The sequence below is a fragment of the Heptranchias perlo genome, chromosome 25 (assembly GCF_035084215.1).
Source record: "Heptranchias perlo isolate sHepPer1 chromosome 25, sHepPer1.hap1, whole genome shotgun sequence".
In the NCBI taxonomy this organism is placed as follows: Eukaryota; Metazoa; Chordata; class Chondrichthyes; order Hexanchiformes; family Hexanchidae; genus Heptranchias; species Heptranchias perlo.
Window position 1 is genome coordinate 2,567,415 of NC_090349.1, and position 19,652 is coordinate 2,587,066.

General features: G+C 47.3%; 1 protein-coding gene across 4 annotated transcripts in view; it reads left to right on the top strand.

Moving 5' to 3' along the window:
* Positions 1-19,652, top strand: part of med15 (mediator complex subunit 15) — a 124,687-nt gene that overhangs the window by 96,402 nt on the left and 8,633 nt on the right. For all 4 annotated transcript variants that reach the window (XM_068005436.1, XM_068005437.1, XM_068005438.1 and 1 more), the window contains 4 exons: positions 1,013-1,076; positions 6,740-6,806; positions 9,689-9,849; positions 19,462-19,628. In XM_068005436.1, the coding sequence (XP_067861537.1) occupies positions 1,013-1,076; positions 6,740-6,806; positions 9,689-9,849; positions 19,462-19,628 (459 nt within the window). The remainder of the gene's footprint in view (positions 1-1,012; positions 1,077-6,739; positions 6,807-9,688; positions 9,850-19,461; positions 19,629-19,652) is intronic.

Sequence of the window (19,652 nt, forward strand, 5' to 3'; positions counted from 1 at the left end):
TTGAATAACCTCAGATTTCCCCACATTATACTCCATCTGCCACCTTCTTGCCCACTCACTTAACCTGTCTATAATTCCTTTACAGACTGTGTCCTCTTCACAGCTTACTTTCCCACCTAGCTTTGTATAGTCAGCAAATACATTATTGGATACATCACACTCGGTCCCTTCAGCCACGTTATTAATATAGATTGTAAATAGCTGAGGCCCAAGTACCGATCCTTGCGGCACCCCACCAGTTACAGCCTGCCAACCTGAGAATAATCCATTTATCCCTATTCTCTGTTTTCTGTCCGTTAACGAATCCTCTGTCCATGCTAATATGTTACCCCCAACCCCATGAGCCCTTATCTTGCTTAGCAACCTTTTATGTGGCACCTTATTGCAAGTCATCTGTGACCTGAGCTTCTCTGAGGTTTCGGAGAGATGCCTTCCCACCACCTCCTTCACGTTCCTCCGTCACTATCTGCTCACTCAGTGCCATGGAGCACTCACAATTGCATAGCGCCTTTTTAACGTAACAAAGCATCCTGGGGCGCTTCACAGGAGAGTGTGGACACTGAGTGACGGTAAAGGAGACCAACAAAAGAGGAACGGTTTTGTGGAGGCTTTTAAAGGTGGGAGGGAAGTTGCAATGCCAAGGGGTTTAAGGAGGAGGATTGCAGAGATGGGGAGAGTGAAGCTGGAGTTCGGACCCTGCAGCACTCCCAACTGTTGCCCTGGCTGAGACCATGAACCGGTCATTGAGTCCAGGGCCTTCCTGGTCTGTAAGACTGAGCACCCACCGGGTCATCGGAAGAATTGAGTCATTTTTATGTTTCCGTGTGAACACAGGCCCCTTGGGTAAGCCCAGTGCTTGTGGTAAAGGTGCCTCCTTCAACCCCTCATTGTACTCCATGGTCGTTTTGAGATTCCACCTTCATGTTTCACAGTTATTACTGTGAATGCTAATGCCATTGTCATGTGGTTCTGAAGTTAAAAGTTCTAACAGACTAACCGCTCTGTATTACAGACAGAAAGAAAGATCTAAGTAAGATGAAGAGCCTCCTGGACATCCTCACTGACCCTAACAAACGGTATGACATACACTGCATTGATGTGTAGAGATGATATGTGTTTTGGATTGACGCTGCCTCTCTTCACTGTATTCTCCGATCCTTGGCTCAAGTCTCCCTTTGGACATACATAAGAACGTAAGAAATAGGAGCAGGAGTAGGCCATTCGGCCCCTCGTACCTGCTCTGACATTCAATAAGACCATGGCTGATCTTCGATCTCAACTCCACTTTCCCGCCCGATCCCCATATCCCTCAATTCCTCGAGTCCAAAAATCTATCGATCTCAGCCTTGAATATACTCTACGGCTCAGCATCCACAGACCTCTGGGGTAGAGAATTCCAAAGATTCGCAACCCTCAGTGAAGAAATTCCTCCTCACTTCAGTCCTAAATGGCCGACTCCTTATCCTGAGACTTTTTTCCCTCTAGTTCTGGACTCTGCAGCCAGGGGAAACAGCCTCTCTCCATCTACCCTGTCAAGCCTGCTCAGAATCTTACATGTTTCAATGAGATCACCTCTCATTCTTCTAAACTCCAGAGAATATAGGTCCATTCTATTCAATCTCTTCTCATAGGACAACCCTCTCAACTCAGGAATCAATCTCGTGAACCTTCATTGCACCGCCTCTAAGGCAAGTATGTCCTTCCTTAGATAAGGAGACCAAAACTGTACACAGTACTCCAGGTGTGGTCTCACCAAAGCCCTGCACAATTGCAGTAAGACCTCCTTACTCTTGTACTCAAACTCCCTTGCAACAATGGCCGACATACCATTTGCCTTCCTAATAGCTTGCTGGACCTGCATGTTAACTTTTTGTGTTTCTTGTACCAGGACACCCAAATCCTTCTGAACACCAACATTTAATAGTTTCTCACCATTTAAAAAAATTCTGTTTTTCTGTTCTTCCTACCAAAGTGAATAACCTCACATTTCTCCATGTTATACTCCATCTGCCACCTTCTTGCCCATTCACGCAACCTGTCTATATCCCTTTATAGACTCTTCATGTCCTCCTCACAGCTTACTTTCTCACCTAGCTTTGTATTGTGATCAAACTTGGATACATTACACTTGGTCCCTTCATCTAAGTCATTAATATAGATTGTAAATAGCTGAGGGCCTCAGGCCCCTGAGGATGTGTTTGAGTAAAGGAATTAGCTTTTTTTTTATTCGTTCATGGGATGCGGACGTCACTGGTGAGGCTGGCATTTATTGCCATCCCTGATTGCCCTTGAGAAGGTGGTGGTGAGCCGCATTCTTGAACCGCTGCAGTCCGTGTGGTGACGGTTCTCCCACAGTGCTGTTAGGAAGGGAGTTCCAGGATTTTGACCCAGCGACGATGAAGGAACGGCGATATATTTCCAAGTCGGGATGGTGTGTGACTTGGAGGGGAACGTGCAGGTGGTGTTGTTCCCATGTACCTGCTGCTCTTGTCCTTCTAGGTGGTAGAGGTCGCAGGTTTGGGAGGTGCTGTCGAAGAAGCCTTGGCAAGTTGCTGCAGTGCATCCTGTGGATGGTACACACTGCAGCCACAATATGCCGGTGGTGAAGGGAGTGAATGTTTAGGGTGACGGATGGGGTGCCAATCAAGCGGGCTGCTTTGTCCTGGATGGTGTCGAGCTTCTTGAGTGTTGGAGCTGCACTCATTCAGGCAAGTGGACAGTATTCCATCACACTCCTGACTTGTGCCTTGTAGATGGTGGAAAGGCTTTGGGGAGCCAGAAGGTGAGTCACTCACCGCAGAATACCCAGCCTCTGACCTGCTCTTGTAGCCACAGTATTTATATGGATGGTCCAGTTAAGTTTCTGGTCAATGGTGACCCCCAGAATGTTGAAAGTGGGGGATTTGGCGATGGTAATGCCATCGAATGTCAAGGGGAGGTGGTTAGACTCTCTCTTGTCGGAGATGATCATTGCCTGGCACTTGTCTGGCGCAAATGTTACTTGCCACTTATCAGCCCAAGCTTGGATGTTGTCCAGGTCTTGCTGCATGCGGGCTCGGACTGCTTCATTATTTGAGGGGTTGCGAATGGAGATGAACACTGTGCAATTATCAGCGAACATCCCCATTTCTGACCTTATGATGGAGGGAAGGTCATTGATGAAGCAGCTGAAGATGGTTGGGCCTAGGACACTGCCCTGAGGAACTCCTGGAGCAATGCCCTGGGGCTGAGATGATTGGCCTCCAGCTGGAAGGTAGAATAGGAAGGGTACTTGTTCGGGGAGCCATGTTGTGGTTGGGGGGAAGTGGGGTGTTCCAGGACTTGGTGTTGGGACCACAACTGTTTCTAATTTACATCACTATCTCTATTCAGAAACTCAATAAAGATGATCCCAAACTCGGAGGAGCAATGGAATGAGAGGAGGGAACTTAGAAATTACAGAATGAGTTGGATAAAATATATAAATGGTCAGAACAATGTCAAAGGGAATTTAACATGGACAAGTGTAAAGTACTGCACCTGGGAAGAAAAAATAAACGTACTTCCTGAATGGGTTGAAACAATTTAGGATGAAGTTGAAAGAAATCTAGGAATCTTAGTAGACCTGATGCTGAACAGTCCAACCAATGCAGAGCAGCAATCAACAAAGCCAGTCAAGTGTTGAACTACGCAGAATAGAGGTCTACAGGGCTCTGGTCAGACTGCACCTTGAGTACTGGGTCCAGTTCATGTCACCCAGACACAAGGGAGACATTCAATCACTGGCGGAAGTGCAGGGAAGAGCCACGAGGCTGATCCCGCAGCATCAGGGGTCTGAGTTATGAGAAAAGACTAGAGAGACTTGGGCTTTAACAACACGGAAAGGAGATGTTTGAGAGGGATATAAGATACTAAAGGGAATGGAAATGGTAAACCGGAAAATTAAGTTAAATTGTGAGTCGGAAAGTAGACGCGGGCTCAAACTGGTGACAAACAAATTTAGGACAGATATCAGGAAATTTTTCACACAGAGAAGGTGGAATGAGTAGAATGGACTCCCGGATAGGGGTAGTGGGGACAAAAACTCTGGAATCATTTAGGATCCAATTGGATGCTGCAATAAGGGAGGTGGGGGGGGTGGTTCTGTGGGGTCTCTCTGGGTGGATGAATTAAGATGAGCCAAATAGACTTCCTGATCTGTAATTATCTTGTGAGATAAAAATCATCTCAGTGAGGCATTGGAAAAACATTAAAAGAGCAAAATAATGTACAAGTAGGTAGGATAATGCAAAGACATGGGAGAAAGGCCCACACTCTGTATTCTGGGTGGGGAACTTCAATGTCCATCACCAAGAGTGGCTCGGTTGCACCACTACTGAGCTGGCCGAGTCCTGAAGGACATAGCTGCCAGACTGGGCCTGCGGCAGGTGGTGAACGAACCAACACGAGGGAAAAAAAACTACTTGACCTCGTCCTCACCAATCTACCTGTCGCAAATGCATCTGTCCATGACAGTATTGGTAGGAGTGACCACCGCACTGTCCTCGTGGAGACGAAATCCCATCTTCGCACTGAGGACACCATCCAACGTGTTGTGTGGCACTATCACCGTGCTAAATGGGATAGATTCAGAACAGATCTAGCAGCTCAAAACTGGGCATCCATGAGGTGCTGTGGGCCATCAGAAGCAGCAGAATTGTATTCCAGCACAATCTGTAACTTCATGGCCCGGCATACTCCTCACTCTACCATTACCAACAAGCCAGGGGAACCAACGTATCAGATCAAAGCTCTGCAGTCCTGCCACATCCAGTCGTGAATGGTGGTGGACAATTAAACAACTAACGGGAGGAGGAGGCTCTGTAACATCCCCATCCTCAATGATGGTGGAGTCCAGCACGTGAGTGCAAAAGACAAGGCTGAAGTGTTTGCAACCATCTTCAGCCAGAAGTGCCGAGTGGATGATCCATCTCGGCCTCCTCCCGATATCCCCACCATCATAGCAGCCAGTCTTCAGCCAATTCGATTCATTCCACGTGATATCAAAAATGGCTGAGTGCACTGGATACAGCAAAGGCTATGGGCCCCGACAGCATCCCGGCTCTAGTGTTGAAGACTTCTGCTCCAGAACTAGCTGCGCCTCTAGCCAAACTGTTCCAGTACGGCTACAATACTGGCATCTACCCGACAATGTGGAAAATTGCCCAGGTATGTCTTGTCCACAAAAAGCAGGACAAATCCAATCCGGACAGTTACCGCCCCATCAGTCTACTCTCAATCATCAGCAAAGTGATGGAAGGTGTTGTCGACAGTGCTATCAAGCGGCACTTATTCACCAATAACCTGCTCACCGATGCTCAGTTTGGGTTCCGCCAGGACCACTTGGCTCCAGACCTCATTACAGCCTTGGTCCAAATATGGACAAAAGAGCTGAATTGCAGAGGTGAGGTGAGAGTGACTGCCCTTGACATCGAGGCAGCAAGGAGCCCTCGTAAAATTGAAGTCAATGGGAATCAGGGGGAAAACTCTCCAGTGGCTGGAGTCATACCTAGCACAAAGGAAGATGGTAGTGGTTGTTGGAGGCCAATCATCTCAGCACCAGGACATTCTTGCAGGAGTTCCTCAGGGCAGTGTCCTAGGCCCAACCATCTTCAGCTGCTTCATCAATGACCTTCCCTCCATAAGGTCAGAAATGGGGATGATCGCTGATGATTGCACAGTGTTCTGTTCCATTCGCAACCCCTCAGATTATGAAGCAGTCCATGCCCGCATGCAGCAAGACCTGGACAACATCCAGGCTTGGGCTGATAAATGGCAAGTAACATTCACGCCAGACAAGTGCCAGGCAATGACCATCTCCAACAAGAGAGAATCTAACCACCTCCCCCTGACATTCAACGGCATTACCATCGCCGAATCCCCCACCATCAACATCCTGGGGGTCACCATTGACTAGAAACTTAACTGGACCAGCCATATAAATACTGTGGCTACAAGAGCAGGTCAGAGGCTGGGTATTCTGCGGTGAGTGACTCACCTCCTGGCTCCCCAAAGCCTTTCCACCATCTACAAGGAACAAGTCAGGAGTGTGATGGAATACTCTCCACTTGCCTGGATGAGTGCAGCTCCAACAACACTCAAGAAGCTCGACACCATCCAGGACAAAGCAGCCCGCTTGATTGGCACTCTATCCACCACCCTTAACATTCACTCCCTCCACCACCGGCGCACTGTGGCTGCAGTGTGTACCATCCACAGGATGCACTGCAGCAACTCGCGAAGGCTTCTTCGACAGCACCTCCCAAACCCGCGACCTCCACCACCTAGAAGGACAAGGGCAGCAGGCGCATGGGAACAACACCACCTGCACGTTCCCCTCCAAGTCACACACCATCCCGACTTAGAAATATATCGCCATTCCTTCATCGTCGCTGGGTCAAAATCCTGGAGCTCCCCTCCTAACAGCACTGTGGGAGAACCTTCACCACACGGACTGCAGCGGTTCAAGAAGGCGGCTCACCACCACCTTCTCGAGGGCAGTTAGGGATGGGCAATAAATGCCGGCCTCGCCAGCGACGCCCACATCCCATGAACGAATTTTAAAAAACACAAGGGAAAAGGCAAGACAATGGGGGGAAGAACCTACAGCATCAGGAGGTATGAAGTGAAAACAGTAAATGCCGGAAACAAAAGATATAGGTTATTTTACACAGCTTTGATTGAAAGGGCTGATTCCTTCTGATCTGCTTTATTTTCACAGATGTTCTTTGGCAACTCTCCAGAAGTGTGAAATTGCTTTGGAAAAGCTGAAGAACGACATGGCTGTGGTGAGTTTCACTGTTCAGCGCAATAACGATAGAGCTTCAGTATATTTTTTTTTGCCAGTTTCTCCCCTTCTCCTGCGGACTCTGATTCTTGTTGGGGTGCAGATCCCACTGGCACTGGCCATGCCCATTCTTCATGTCTAGACACTGGGTGCTGGCAACTATTCAACTGTGGTTGACATCCCAGCCCACCCCAATCAAGTCTTGGCCCAGAGAGTACAAACTGGGACAGAGTAGGCCATTCAGTCCCTCGCGCCTGTTGCCCCATTCATGCATATTGTACCAGGAGTGATAGTGATCACGAGTAGGAGCACCAGCTGGATTTTTTTTTCTCCTTGTTCCTAACCTGGGCCCTAAGACCGAATGAAGCACCTTTAACCCCTGGCTCAGATCAGCGAACTCAGCACGGGCTGGGAATTGACCCTGTATAGTTCAGTGCTACATCAGGTCATTGGGCGAGTGGAGATGAAATTTGATTGAAGAAGGATTGTAGGTAGTGTATAAATACATCACGAGGCACCTCCTCACCAGTAATCTTTTAGTAAACTTTTAGTTAAATTGAGTTTGAGGTCATGACTGCTGCCGGACAGCATCTTGTCAGGACTTGGTCCCCCCTCCACCCCACCGTGATCGAATGGCCCGCTAACCCTGTCTGGGCTCATGCGTACACAATGGCCGCTATGCTGGCACTTTTTAGTCTTCACAGCATGAGTCTCTGCCTTCAGGAGAGGAAGGCAGAAAATGCAATGGTCAGTGAGGGAAGAGGGGTGTCGAAATCTGGATTGTGGCCATTTTCAGTCCGTTTCACCTCTGTGAGTTGGGATATTGATCCTGCTCTGTCCCTTATGGTAAGCTATCACTGCTCAATATCATCACACATCAATCAATTAATGCTCTGATTGTACCTGAGGCCAGGGTTTTATTGGCTGTACCTGCTATTTGCACCAATAGTGGAGGATGGGCTCTGCAGTTCAGTTAGCCATAGGCAGATTTAGTCACCCTAAAAATAGCAGCTCCTGGGAGGTGCAATGTGCTAGACACTAACCTTTCACCTCTGGGTCCTGGGTTTGAACCCTGCCCAGATTAATAGACTGAACGTCTCCTCTGTCTGTTGGCTCTAAGGGTCCCATTTGAAATGAGTGGGGCAGTTTCAGCCCAGTGCCTGGTGGGCACAGAACTGCCTGTAATTCATCATGAAGTTCACAGTCTCGGAGGAGCCACAGGACGGCTGGTGTGGGAAATAGAAAAGCACTACATTGGGGCAAGTAAGGACCACCTTCTAAGACTGGGATTCAGGCACGTTGTTGGGACAATGTAGAGGGAGCTTTACTCTGTATCTAACCCTTGCTGTACCTGACCCTGGGAGTGTTTGATGGGACAGTTTAGAGGGAATCTCAGTGATGTGGATAGACTGGAGAAGCCGGGATTTTTCTCCTTAGAGCAGAGAAGGTTAGGGAAGATTTGGTAGAGGTATTCAAAATTATGAGGGGTCTTGATAGAGTAAATAAGGAGAAATTGCTTCCACTGGCAGGAGGGTAACCAGAGGACACAGATTTAAAATAATTGGTGAAAGAACCAGAGGGGAGATGAGAATTTTTTTACACAGCGAGTTGTGATGGTCTGGAATGCACTGCCTGAAAGGGTGGTGGAAGCAGATTCAATCGTAACTTTCAGAAGAGAATTGGATGTGTACTTAAGGAAAAATTTGCAGGTCTATGGGGAAAGAGCAGGGGAGTGGGACTAATTGAATAGCTCTTTCAAAGAGCCGGCTTGAGGGGCTGAGTGGCTTCCTTTTGTGCTGTAAGATTCTATCATTCTATAAGCACTAATGAATATGGCAGAGTTGGACATCTATCTCCCCCCCCCCCCCCCAAATGAGTTGAGCCACTTACCCCATCGTTCATCCCAGGGTTAAAGGCACTGGAATATTTCAGGCTGCTGTCCGCACCATTCACAGTGTGGCTGGGCACCTGCCAGTAATGGCGTGGCTTCCCCAAGTTCCTGGAAACTAGTCATTTGAAATGTATTCTCTTCCCCCCCCCCCCCCCCCCCCTCGCTGCATCCCCCAACGACATCCTTAGCAATGCTGGTTACCAGGGAGACCGAGGCATCCCATGCACCCAGCATTACTGGAGTGCGAAAGACTGCAGATATGTTTGGTACAGTCCCTCATTGGCACAGTATGTCCAACCCCACAGTTTTGACCAGTGAGGGGGAAAAAAGACATGATCAGGTCCTCCTGCAAACGCCAATCCTGCCCCCCCCAAACTCTGCCAGTTCCCAGCGTAACCTGCCAGTGCCGTCACAAGAGATGGGGAGAAAAGTGAAGATCACTCTTCAGCAATGGTGTCTCAGCCCCTGTTAATGAGCCTCTGACCTCCCAGGGGACGTTCAGTCCTGTATTGTAATATCACTTCAAAATATTGGGGTAAATATTTTTAGAACCCACTCAATTACCGGCAGACCCTAACATTAACTGTGTCTACAGTTGCTCGAAGAAGGAATCCTTGCCATTCGTACCTCTTGAAAACATTCCCATAAGATGATTGAAGGGTCCCCTAGCTCTATGGCGTCTCCTGGGCTGGTTCGGGGTCAGGGCCAGTGCTCTCTCTCGGAGACGTTTCAGGAGGTGCAGAGACGCTTCTCATCAGTAATACTAATGGAGCAGCCCAGCGTAAGGGCCACTTTATCCACTAGGGTCTCCATGGCGTCTTTACTGATGTTTCAGATCAAGTTCTGGTGAGTCTGTTAAAATGCAGGATGCGTCTCCTTCTAGACGTGGCGACCCCTTTAGTGGTGACTTACTTGTTTCTTTGTGTTTGTATCGACGATCCTGTGAGAGAAAAGCGGGATGGTTGTTAATAAAGTTTCTCTTCCGCCCCCAGCCCACTCCTCCACCTCCGCCAATGTCCATCACGAAGCAGCAGTACCTGTGCCAGCCTCTCCTTGATGCCGTCCTGGCCAATATCCGCTCCCCGGTCTTCAATCATTCCTTACAGCGAACCTTCGGGCCTGCCATGACCGCCATCCACGGACCACCAATCACGTATGTAGTAACCCCCATCCCCTCACCCCTGGAGTCGCGTTTACAGTTTGGTTACTGAACGGCCCCTCCTAAGTCTCTGCTGCGGCACCACTTGAACATGTGTTTCAGCAATGGGCTTAACTTGGATAAATGCATCAGGTATAATTTAGGAAGCACAACATCCCAAACCGCTTCACAGACCATGACGTACTTTCTGAAGTGCCGTCACTGTTATTATGTCGGCAAACACAGCAGCCAGTTAGCGCACAGAAAGATCCCAAAAACGTGCAAGTGAGGCAAGTAATCAATTAATCTGTTTTTAACAGTGTTAAATGTAAGGAATCTTACAACACCAGGTTATAGTTCAACAGTTTTATTTGAAAATCACAAGCTTTCGGAGATTATGTCCTTCGTCAGGTGAGTGAGTGTAAGATTCTTTACATTTAACAGTGTTAGTTGAGGGATAAATGTTGGCCAAATTAGACAGATATACAATCTTTGGGATGGTGGGATACGCTTTCCAATGTAGTTTATCTTTCTTACCATTGAGTTCCCCCTTCCACCCTCTGCTCTTCCAGTGTTGGTCCACTGTGTGGCGTCCCTCCCTCCACTCCAGCCCTCCCAGAGATAAAGCCTTCAAGCATCTTACTTGCACACGCTGGATCGCTCTGCCTCCCTTTCTCCATTTCTCTCTTTTCTCCCTCTCTCTCCCCCTCTACCTCAACCCCTTCATCTTACTACATCTCTCCCAAACTTCCAAACCTTTCTTAATACCTATCATATCAACAGCGTCTTTGACTAACCCTCCACTAACCCATTCCATTCCCCTGCTTGGATCCGACCACCAACTGTGAGGTTTCTTGGGATATTTTGCCATGTTTTGGACACTATATTTAAATGTAAGTTGTGTACATTTTGTGCTAGTCAGAGTGAGAGATGTTAATTTTAAAAACAAAAAAGGCAGGGGAAAATCAGCCAAGATTCCTGCTCCCTCACTGTCTGCTGCCCCATCCCCCAATGGATGGTTTATGCGTGAGGTTGAGGACAAAAATCGGGCTTGGCTATGATGCTCTTCATGGTTGAATTGCCCACTGAGCCTCGCACATGAACAAGGGCACTTGGGTGAGGTATAAGGGAATAAAATTCTCCAGAAAAGAGAGGTTGAGGAGTGACCTAATAGAGGTCTTTAAGATTATGGAAGGGTTTGATAGGTTAGACGTAGAAAAGATGTTTCCACTCGTGGGGAGTCCAAAACTAGGGGTCATCAATATAAGATAGTCACTAATAAATGTTGGTAATCACTAGTAAACTTCTTTACCCAGAGAGTGGTTAGAATGTGGAACTCGCTACCACAAGGAATAGTTGAGGCGACTAGCATAGATGCATTTAAGGGGAAGCTAGATAAATACATGAGGGAGAAAGGAATAGAAGGATATGCAGATAGGGTTAGATGAAGTAAGGTGGGAGGAGGCTTGTGTGGAGCATAAATACCAGCATGGACCAGTTGGGCCGAATGGCCTGTTTCTGTGCTGTAAATTCTATGTAAAATCAAACAGAGGGGGAGAGAAAAGGGGGTATAATATTCTGAAATGTACAGGCACAGGAAAATCAGGCAGATAAGGGGCAAGGAGAGGGGCGTGAGAGGAATACAGCAGAAAATATAAAGAACAACAAAGTATTCTTCATAGCAGGAACAAGAGGCAGGAGCAGGCGGGTGTTGGGCTGTTTACCAGTGGCTGTGGGAGATGGTGTGTGAGGGCAGGATGGTAACAGAATTACTAAATCATGACTTAGTGACTTTTATCATTGAAGGACAGGGGGGAAGAGATGCCCAAGTGAGAGAGGAGTATAAGGGACAGCAGAAACCTTCAGTATCACAAGAGAAGGCACATTAGTACAGTGAAGGTGAAGGAAGGTTCCGACTCAACCGAGACTCTAGGATGGTATGTTGCCTCCCTGGTGCAAGGGTCAAGGATGTCTCGGAGCGGCTGCAGGACATTCTGGAGGGGGAGGGTGAACAGCCAGTTGTCGTGGTGCATATAGGCACCAACGATATAGGTAAAAAACAGGATGAGGTCCTACAAGCTGAATTTAGGGAGTTAGGAGTTAAACTAAAGAGTAGGACCTCAAAGGTAGTAATCTCAGGATTGCTACCAGTGCCACGGGTTAGTCAGAGTAGGAATGACAGGATAGCTAAGATGAATACGTGGCTTGAGAGATGGTGCAAGAGGGAGGGATTCAAATTCCTGGGCCATTGGAACCGGTTCTGGGGGAGGTGGGACCAGTACAAATTGGACGGTCTGCATCTGGGCAGGACTGGAACCAATGTCCTAGGGGGAGTGTTTGCCAGTGCTGTTGGGGAGGGTTTAAACTAATGTGGCAGGGGGATGGGAACCGATGCAGGAAGTCAGTGGGAAATAAAGTGGTGACAGAAACAAAAGGCAGTAAGGGAGAGTGTACAGAACATGACCGGACAGATGGTCTGAGAAAGCAGGGCAAAGACCAAGGGAAGTCTAGATTAAACTGCATTTATTTCAATGCAAGAAGTCTGATGGGCAAGGCAGATGAACTCAGGGCATGGATGGGTACATGGGACTGGGATGTTATAGCTATTACTGAAACATGGATAAGGGAGGGGCAGGACTGGCAGCTCAATGTTGCAGGGTACAGATGCTATAGGAAAGATAGAGCAGGAGGTAAGAAAGGAGGGGGAGTTGCGTTCTTGATTAGGGAGAACATCACGGCAGTAGTGAGAGGGGATATATCCGAGGGTTCGCCCACTGAGTCTATATGGGTAGAACTGAAAAATAAGAAGGGAGAGATCACTTTGATAGGATTGTACTACAGACCCCCAAATAGTCAACGGGAAATTGAGGAGCAAATATGTAAGGAGATTACAGACAGCTGCAAGAAAAATAGGGTGGTAATAGTAGGGGACTTTAACTTTCCCAACATTGACTGGGACAGCCATAGCATTAGGGGCTTGGATGGAGAGAAATTTGTTGAGTGTATTCAGGAGGAATTTCTCATTCAGTATGTGGATGGCCCGACTAGAGAGGGGGCAAAACTTGACCTCCTCTTGGGAAATAAGGAAGGGCAGGTGACAGAAGTGTTAGTGAGGGATCATTTTGGGACCAGTGATCATAATTCCATTAGTTTTAAGATAGCTATGGAGAAGGATAGGTCTGGCCCAAAAGTTAAAATTCTAAATTGGGGAAAGGCCAATTATGATGGTATTAGACAGGAACTTTCAGAAGTTGATTGGGAGAGTCTGTTGGCAGGCAAAGGGACGTCTGGTAAGTGGGAGGCTTTCAAAAGTGTGTTAACCAGGGTTCAGGGTAAGCACATTCCTTATAAAGTGAAGGGCAAGGCTGGTAGAAGTAGGGAACCTTGGATGACTCGGGAGATTGTGGCACTAGTCAAAAAGAAGAAGGAGGCATATGACATGCATAGGCAGCTGGGATCAAGTGGATCCCTTGAAGAGTATAGAGATTGCCGGAGTAGAGTTAAGAGAGAAATCAGGAGGGCAAAAAGGGGATATGAGATTGCTTTGGCAGATCAGGCAAAGGTGAATCCAAAGAGCTTCTACAAATACATAAAGGGCAAAAGGGTAACTAGGGAGAGAGTAGGGCCTCTTAAGGATCAACAAGGTCATCTATGTGCGGAACCACAAGAGATGGGTGAGATCCTGAATGAATATTTCACATCGGTATTTACGGTTGAGAAAGGCATGGATGTTAGGGAACTTGGGGAAATAAATAGTGATGTCTTGAGGAGTGTACATATTACAGAGAGGGAGGTGCTGGAAGTCTTAACGCGCATCAAGGTAGATAAATCTCCGGGACCTGATGAAATGTATCCCAGGACGTTATGGGAGGTTAGGGAGGAAATTGCGGGTCCCCTAGCAGAGATATTTGAATCATCCACCGCTACAGGTGAGGTGCCGGAAGATTGGAGGGTAGCAAATGTTGTGCCTTTGTTTAAGAAGGGTGGCAGGGAAAAGCCTGGGAACTACAGACCAGTGAGCCTGACATCTGTAGTGGGTAAGTTGTTGGAGGGTATTCTGAGGGACAGGATCTGCAGGCATTTGGAGAGGCAGGGACTAATTAGGAACAGTCAGCATGGTTTTGTGAGAGGAAAATCATGTCTCACGAATTTGATTGAGTTTTTTGAAGGGGTAACCAAGAAGATAGATGAGGGCTGTGCAGTAGACGTGGTCTACATGGACTTCAGCAAAGCATTTGACAAGGTACCGCATGGTAGGTTGTTACATAAGGTTAAATCTCATGGGATCCAAGGTGAGGTAGCCAATTGGATACAAAATTGGCTTGACGACAGAAGACAGAGGGTGGTTGTAGAGGGTTGTTTTTCAAACTGGATGCCTGTGTCCAGCGGTGTGCCTCAGGGATCGGTGCTGGGTCCGCTGTTATTTGTTATTTATATTAATGATTTGGATGAGAATTTAGGAGGCATGGTTAGTAAGTTTGCAGATGACACCAAGATTGGTGGCATTGTGGACAGTGAAGAAGGTTATCTAGGATTGCAACGGGATCTTGATAAATTGGGCCAGTGGGCTGATGAATGGCAGATGGAGTTTAATTTAGATAAATGTGAGGTGATGCATTTTGGTAGATCGAATCGGGCCAGGACCTACTCCGTTAATGGTAGGGCGTTGGGGAGAGTTATAGAACAAAGAGATCTGGGAGTACAGATTCATAGCTCCTTGAAAGTGGAGTCACAGGTGGATAGGGTAGTGAAGAAGGCATTCAGCATGCTTGGTTTCATTGGTCAGAACATTGAATGCAGGAGTTGGGATGTCTTGTTGAAGTTGTACAGGGCATTGGTGAGGCCACACTTGGAGTACTGTGTACAGTTCTGGTCACCCTATTATAGAAAGGATATTATTAAATTAGAAAGAGTGCAGAAAAGATTAACTAGGATGCTACCGGGACTTGATGGTTTGACTTACAGGGAGAGGTTAGACAGACTGGGACTTTTTTCCCTGGAGAGTAGGAAGTTAAGGGGTGATCTTATAGAAGTCTATAAAATAATGAGGGGCATAGATAAGGTCGATAGTCAAAATCTTTTCCCAAAGGTAGGGGAGTCTATAACGAGGGGGCACAGATTTAAGGTGAGAGGGGAGAGATACAAAAGGGTCCAGAGGGGCAATTTTTTCACTCAAAGGGTGGTGAGTGTCTGGAACGAGCTGCCAGAGGCAGTAGTAGAGGCAGGTACAATTTTGTCTTTTAAAAAGCATTTGGACAGTTACATGGGTAAGATGGGTATAGAGGGATATGGGCCAAGTGCAGGCAATTGGGACTAGCATAGTGGTATAAACTGGGCGACATGGACATGTTGGGCTGAAGGGCCTGTTTCCATGTTGTAACTTCTATGATTCTATGATTCTATGACTGATCCTGTCGACCAATGCTGGCAGGAGTCAGCTGAGAAGATCGCAGGGCCCCTCACTGAGACCTTTCAGAGCTCACTACAATCGGCGAACATCACACTGAATTAGAAAGTTACAAATGTGACCCCTCTGTTTAAAAACAGAGACAAGGAATGACCCCTCACATGCATCTATGAGCCTCATTTCAACTGCGGGGAAAGAGTTCAAGACTTTGATAAGGGAGAGTATTCGGGATGATTTGGAAGGACGGACGGGATGATTAGAGGGAGCCAGAATGGGGTTCCGATGGAGCAGGTCCTTTCTGACCAGTTCACTGGAATTCTTTTGAGGAGTTACAGATCTGGTGGATAGGGGTGAGGATAGTGTATAATATAGTAGAAAAATAACAACAATACAGAAGTCAGTATCTTTATATTATGAGAATATATTCTGTGATTGAGGCTAACACGGCTTAGATTAGGTCGTTAGGATTCCGCAGGGGAATACTTAGAAAGCGGGAGGTGTCGGGTTAAAGCAATTTAAGAAGCATCAAAGTGTTTGTGTAAGAACTACAGCTAGTTTGGAGAGAACGTGTCTAGGTTTCAGCTGCTATCATTGTGTTACAGTGTGATATTTCTTACCATGCAAAATTTTGTTATTATCCACATAAACAAAGCCCACATTCCAGTGAGAATGAAGCGTATGTGGTGCCACGTTACTGGTGTAGCAGTATATGACGCAAAGATCACATGACAATAATCTCAGAATTGATGGGTTCAGAGCAAATCATCTGACATAGTCCATCTAAGTATAAATAGGCTCACTTTCAGTAATTCTTGGGCATTCTGTGCTGAGAATTCGCCTCGATTGGTTAGTAGTTCGCAGACCCCAATGGATATCCTACTAGTACGTATATAGACGTAAAACCTGATTATACTTTCTGTCGCTATTAATTGAATGAACAAGCTGATTAATCTCTGGTATCCGAACCCACGTAATTTGGATTAATCTCGGTTTATCTAACAAGGGAGTGATTGCCTGTCCTCCGTCATCCAGCTGGGTGGGACTCTGTTCGCCTGGTTCTATTCTTATCTATCCAGTCGTAGCTAGAGAATCACCTACAATGACTTCTCTTCCCACTCCCGCAACGTTACCTCTGGAGTTCCCCCAAGGATCTTTCCTTAGCCCCCTCCTATTTCTCATCTACGTGCTGCCCCTCGGCGACATCATCCGAAAGCACGACGTTATGCTGCCGACACCCAGCTCTACCTCACCACCACCTCTCTCGACCCCTCCGTTGTCTCTCATTTGACTCGTTGCTTGTCCGACATCAGCAAAAATTTCCTCCCAACTAAATATTGGGAAGACCGAAGCCATTGTCTTTGGTCACCTCCGCAAACTCCATCCCTCTCCTTGACCGCTGTCTAAGGCTGAACCAGACCGTTCACATCCTTGGCGTCCTATTTGACCCTGATGAGCTTCCAACCAAATATCCTCTCCATCACCAAGACCGCCTACTTCCACCTCCGTAACATCGCCCACCTCCGTAACATCGCCCACCTCCGTAACATCGCCCATCTCCACCCCTGCCTCAGCTCATCTGCTGCTGAAACCTCATCCATGCCTTTGTTATCTCGAGACTCGACTATTCCAATGCTCCCCTGGCTGGCCCTCCTGTCTTCCACCCTCCATACACTTGAGCTCATCCAAAACCCTGCTGCCCTGATCCTAACTTGCACCAAGTCCCATTCACTCATCAACCTGGTGCTCGCTGACCTACATTGGGTCCGGGAACGCCTCGATTTTTAAAAATTCTCATCCTTGTTTTCAAATCCCTCCGTGGCCTTGCCCCTCCCTATCTCTGTCACCTCCTCCCACCTACAACCCTCCGAGATCTCTGCGCTCCTCCAATTCTTGCCACTTGCGCATCCCCGATTTTTATCACTCTACTGTTGGTGGTCGTGCCTTCAGCTGCCCAGGCCCTAAGCTCTGGAATTCCCTCCCTAAACCTCTCCTCTTTTAAGACACTCCTTAAAACCTACCTCTTTGACCAATTTTTTGGACACCTGTCCTAATATCTCTATGTGGCTCGGTGTCAAATTTTGTTCGATAATCGCTCCTGCGAAGTGCCTTGGGACTTTTTATTACATTAAAGGCGCTAAATAAATGCAAGTTGTTGTTTGAATGTTATCCGTCTGGATTTTAGAAAGGCCTTTGACACTTTCTACAAAGCAGACTGATTCACATGGTGTGTGCCCATAGGATACATGGCAAAATATCAGTCTGGATTGGTGTGTGGCTGAATGGTGGACAGTGAAGAGTGATGGTGCATAGGGAGGTATCATATTTGAAATGTTCGTCAGAGGGGTTCCACAGGGGCCAGTGTTGTTTATAATTCTTTATAAATGAATTGGGTGACGGAATATTGTCCAAGACGTCTGAGTTGCAGGTAACAGCAGTGTCCAATGATGTTAATCAATGCGCGATAATCCAGTGGGATCTGACCAGGCTCGATCGCTGGGCAGAGATGTGGTGAATGGACTTCAACATAGATAAATCAAGAGATTAGGTTTAAAAAAGCAAAAATGTGGATTACATAATAAAGGTAAACAAACTGAAGGTAACAGAGCAGGAAAGAGATCAGAGATTGTGGACAAGTCATTAAAACCATTGGATCATTGTTTGCATGTAGTCCAGAAAGCAAGTGAAATGTTGGGATTAGGGGTGTGGGGTGTGACTTATGTCGAAGAGGTGATGTTGAAGTTGTTCCTTGCATTGGTGAGATTCTGTCTGAAGCACTGTATTGAGTTTTGGTCTCTACCTTGCAGAAAGGATAGAGTTATTGGAGGGAGACCTGAGTTGGCTGCAAGGCTGGGTTATGGGGAAAGATTATCCAACCTGGGACCTTACTATCTGGAGAAGAGGAGGATCTTGATAGAGGTGTTTTAAAAATTTCCAGGGAAACTCGAGCCAGGAACGTTCTACTCCCAGGGACAGGGTACGAGGACTGGAAGGTCCTGCCTAAAGTTAAGGGTCTCAAAAGAAAGTTAGGCAACATTTTTTCCACAAAGAGGGTGATAGAAATGTGGAATAAACTACCAGATGGAGCAGAAACTATGTCTGGGTTTAAAGAAGGACTGGATGGATTCCAGTTAGTAAATAGTTCTGGGCAGCTAGTCCTCGAATCACAGTATGGAATCTGATGGGAGGTTTGGAAGGAGAGGCCGATGGACCAGTGCCCTTCTACCCAAAACAGTACTGTTACCGTGTAAAGGTGAGAGGGGATTGGGAGGGTTTGTGTTGTGCGTGTCTGTAACTGAGATTTGTGTGCTGCAGTCTGCTGATTCTCTCTATAACCACGGCTCAACACATGAAAGCACAGAACAGCAAGGTAAAGCATTTTAAAATCCAAGCCCTTGTCAGTCGTAATGTTCTTGTGCATCTGTTTGTGTTTCCTGCTCCTGAATTATTTGTTAAAATCTTGTTTTTTTTATTTAGTCCAGTGTTTCTGGGTCATTCGATTCCCTCGGGAAGCCCCCAACGGGATGGTGACCTTCTGATTCCTAATGACTGCGCACCTCGCTATTAAACACCACAGCCTTTTGATCGTGTTAAGTTGTCCCGTCCAGTGTTACTGACCGACCTTTGTGTCCACCACAATGGCGAGCAGGTACGCCATTGTACACTTAGCCATGGGGCACAGGTCTGGCCCTGTGATTACTCCACTCGGTCAACTGCTTGAATTTGGGTGAAGCTGCAATGGGCAGTGGCAAAGCGGAAGCCAGGAAGAGAGAGGGGAAAAAACTATAGGCCCACGAGTTCTGTTGTAACTCGCCGTTTGGAAGCTGGGATAACCCTTCCTTCTCTCAGCAATCCTTTGCCCTCTGGTGCTGGAGAGGGAGCAGCACTGATTTGCAGTCAGTATCCCACAGCTAGACAGGCAATGAATGGAGGCTCAGGGAGATGGGTGGAACAGTGAGTCTGCCCGGGGAGGATGGGCCATAAATGGCCCTCTGGCAGGTTATGGGTACCACTGATACAGTACAGCAGGAGATACTATGTGATTGGGAAATGTGGCTGGGAATATGTAGCAATCCCATCACTAAACAGGGCAGTAAGGCCAATGCTGAGTGTCCCGGATTTCTATCTGCAAAAATAAGGGTGTTCTGGAAGAAGCTTCTAAACACAGAAGCATTCATTGCTCCGTCCTACTCGAATAAACCCTGGTAATCTCTTCTACGCAGGGCCCCTCTGATTACCCCGCGGAAACGCAGGCACGACGAGGACGAGAGGCAAACCATTCCCAACGTTTTACAGGGGGAGGTCGCTCGGCTAAATCCTAAATTCCTGGTGAATTTGGACCCTTCCCACTGCAGTAATAATGGAACAGTGCACCTCATATGCAAATTAGGTGAGTGGAGATGGATGCTGGCTT